Source organism: Miscanthus floridulus, chromosome 13, assembly GCF_019320115.1.
Source record: "Miscanthus floridulus cultivar M001 chromosome 13, ASM1932011v1, whole genome shotgun sequence".
Lineage (NCBI taxonomy): Eukaryota > Viridiplantae > Streptophyta > Magnoliopsida > Poales > Poaceae > Miscanthus > Miscanthus floridulus.
Window position 1 is genome coordinate 17,009,201 of NC_089592.1, and position 3,051 is coordinate 17,012,251.

The following is a 3,051-nucleotide window of genomic DNA, read 5'->3' on the forward strand; positions in this document are numbered from 1 at the left end:
AAGCCTTTGCCGATGGTTAATGGGCCTTTGCCGAGGGCCTGAGGCTCTCGGCAAAGAGGCCATCTCCAGTAGTGATATCAACACATAACCTCTTGATACACCTATAGTAAACGAGACGATGCTTGCCCTTGCCTGTAGGGATAATTTTAAGAGTGATATTTGAAGAGATGCGATTGGTTATAATGACAAAAAGTTAAATATCCCCCAATCCGATCAAGGCACGAGCGAGGAGCGAATAGAAGGCCTACTAGGTAGTTCCGGTGCTCCATGGCCTCAGACCCCCATCCGGCGGCGGCACCGAGTGGCTGGGCGGGTCTCCCACGTGACGTGCTGTGGGACGTCTTCCTCAGGATCGGGCAGTGCGAGGTCCTCCTCGGCGCCGGGCTCGTGTGCTCCGCGTGGCGGCGGTTGGCACGCGACGAGCCCGTGCTGTGGCGCCGCATTGATCTGACCTCTCCGGACTACGACGGGGAAGACGACAGAGCCCTCGGGGACGACGACAACGACGACGGCGACTGGCTTTTGAAAGAAGGAGACGAGGATTACTCTGTCAGCCTCCTTTTCAACGAAGGCGACGTCGTCGACGTCTCTTTCTGGTGCCGAGGCTACAAGAAGATCGTGACGTGGAAGGCTAGGGCGCGGGCCGCCGTGGATCGCAGCGCGGGCCAGTGCGAGGCTTTCTCGGGCCGCGCCGACGATGAGGTCATCCGGTACCTCGCCGGCAGGTGACGTTCTGATTTTTCGCTTTGATGGAGCCTTACGTTGTTAATTTATTAGTACTCTGGCGCTTATTTAATTTAGAGGTCAATCAAATTAACAAAAGAGTAACAGAGTTTAGTAGCCAATGGAATTATGTAAATTCAAAACAATGCCAGATAATATATGTAATGTTTTTTCTCCATTCATTTACTTCTAGAAAAAAAGAACACTTGACTGTATTTGTTTGCAACATATTACCTTTCATCCCAAATCTAAGCTCATTTTAAGGCATTTACCATGGACCATGGTCATTGTTTGCAATATGTAATCTATGAAATATATTTTATTGAAAAAAGAAAGAAGCCAATCTTTGTTGTTGATCTATATGAATAACTATTAGCAAAAAGGTTCTGACTTGGAGCAAATAGAAGAAGACTTGTATATTTTGAAATGGCAAAAGTATAAAGGACGATACTTAGTTCGCAAGTGTATGAGTGAATTAATTAATAGTTCCTCTGATCTAACTAACATTGCCTAGGAACCCACCTGTCCATAACCACTGTGTGTTGTAGTGTTTTTTTTGGTTTTTGCAACTCTTACAAGAACAAATGTATAGATACAAATGTTATACATGTTGGTATGGAGTAGTAAGAATTCTGTTCCGACCTCTTTTCTGTTTGTTTTTCACCATGCTGTGTTCATGATCTTCAGAAAAATTAATAATCTTAAGATAGACCTTGCACAAGATATTTAGCATGCTGAAGTTATGGTAGCAATAAAATTCCTATCCATTTAGCCAAGCACAAGTGAATGCAATTTGGCTTCGGTATTGTGGAAGTTTTTATAAACACATAACTTGTTTTGATGTTTTTCTTTCGAAAAAAAACTTGATATCAGTAAACTAGTTTAGCGAGTTCGAGTGGAATTATAAAACTAAAAAAATACTAGAGATTTTGCAATACCATAATTGTCAACTAGCTATAGATAGAAGTTATTAAAACCTTTTAGGTTACTTAAACTGAAGTATTATAGAAAACAATAGTAATTTCCAAAATTCCTGAAAAACCTTGTATCCAAGAAACAGTTCTAAATTATTTTTTGTTCACCCCCTCAGATTCTAACCAAACGATACATTTTTATAGGGCACCGTCTCTAAGAAGCCTACATGTCAGTTCACTCAACGACGGCGTGTCCTCCACAGTGTTCTGTGAGGTAATAAAAGAGTTCTCTCTGCTGGAAGAGCTTGAGCTCGTGATAAAATCTGACACCTGGACGTCCATGAAAGTATCAACCAGATGCTGGGCAGAGCTGCTTCAAGCAGCTTGTGAAGCTTGCAGCCATCTGAAGTGTTTCACGGTGCGCCATGCTGGTGGTAGCAAAAGCGATGGCTACTACTACTGTCAAAGGCTTTCTCTGTCCCCTCAAGGATTTGCAATCCCAACAATGCATGGGCTACGGTATCTGCAGCTGTTTGGGGACAGCTTCACTAGAGACGTGGTACTGAGCATTGCAGATGGCTGCCCTAACCTGCAGTCTCTTGACATCAGCCATATTCCCTGCCTGAGTCGTGAGGACATAATTTTGCTGCAGGCCAAATGCTCCATTGTCGAGGATGATGATGGGGATCATATGGACTCTGATGACGACTTTTACTATATCGATTTCTACGATCCCTACTATGATGGGTTACTCAATATTTAGCAGATGGTTATTAAAACGGGTATTCCCCTAGACCTGAATGATGGTATTATATTTTGATCGACAATTTACTTTGAACGATATCTATCATCATTTACAATAGAGGCTGAAAACCTGTGAGGTGTTAAGTATCGAGTTTGCATCGAAACACCATGTACACGTTGAGTTTTGTATATATACCTGATATATTTGTTGTCTTCGCTATACTCGTTAAAATGTTTCCTTTTGGCATTGAGCTTATCTTCACTGCTACATAAATGACTTTCAGAGGGGATGGATACTAAAGAATTTACCTATCCCAAAAACAAAGAAATCTGACTTATATGATCCCCATAATCTCGGTCTATAATCAAGAGATCCAAAAAGATCTATTTTTAATCCAGAATCCAGATTCTATAATCACTATCTAGAATCCAAATTCTCATGATTTAGGAAATCCAAACCGGATGTACATGATAACACAACAAGTTTGTTTATTGTATTAAGTTTTTGTATATTAATAATTAACAGAAGTTGGTATTTTATGAACATAAATTTCATACTGTATGGTTATTGAAACATTTTTCATCATCCTAGATGTTTGTAATTTAGATGTAGATTTGAGAACATATTTAGTTTTTTTTTAATATTGATAAAAGTGGAGTTTAGATGCAA

The 3,051-nt window shown here is 40.7% G+C and overlaps 1 protein-coding gene across 1 annotated transcript; it reads left to right on the forward strand.

The window, feature by feature from the left end:
* The first annotated feature begins 267 nt into the window (after positions 1-267).
* LOC136499523 (putative F-box/LRR-repeat protein 9) lies at positions 268-2,544 on the forward strand. Its single transcript, XM_066495144.1, has 2 exons — positions 268-725; positions 1,842-2,544. The coding sequence occupies exons 1-2, from the start codon at positions 268-270 to the stop codon at positions 2,398-2,400; spliced, it is 1,017 nt and encodes a 338-aa protein (XP_066351241.1). The 3' UTR covers positions 2,401-2,544.
* The last annotated feature ends 507 nt before the right edge of the window (positions 2,545-3,051 follow it).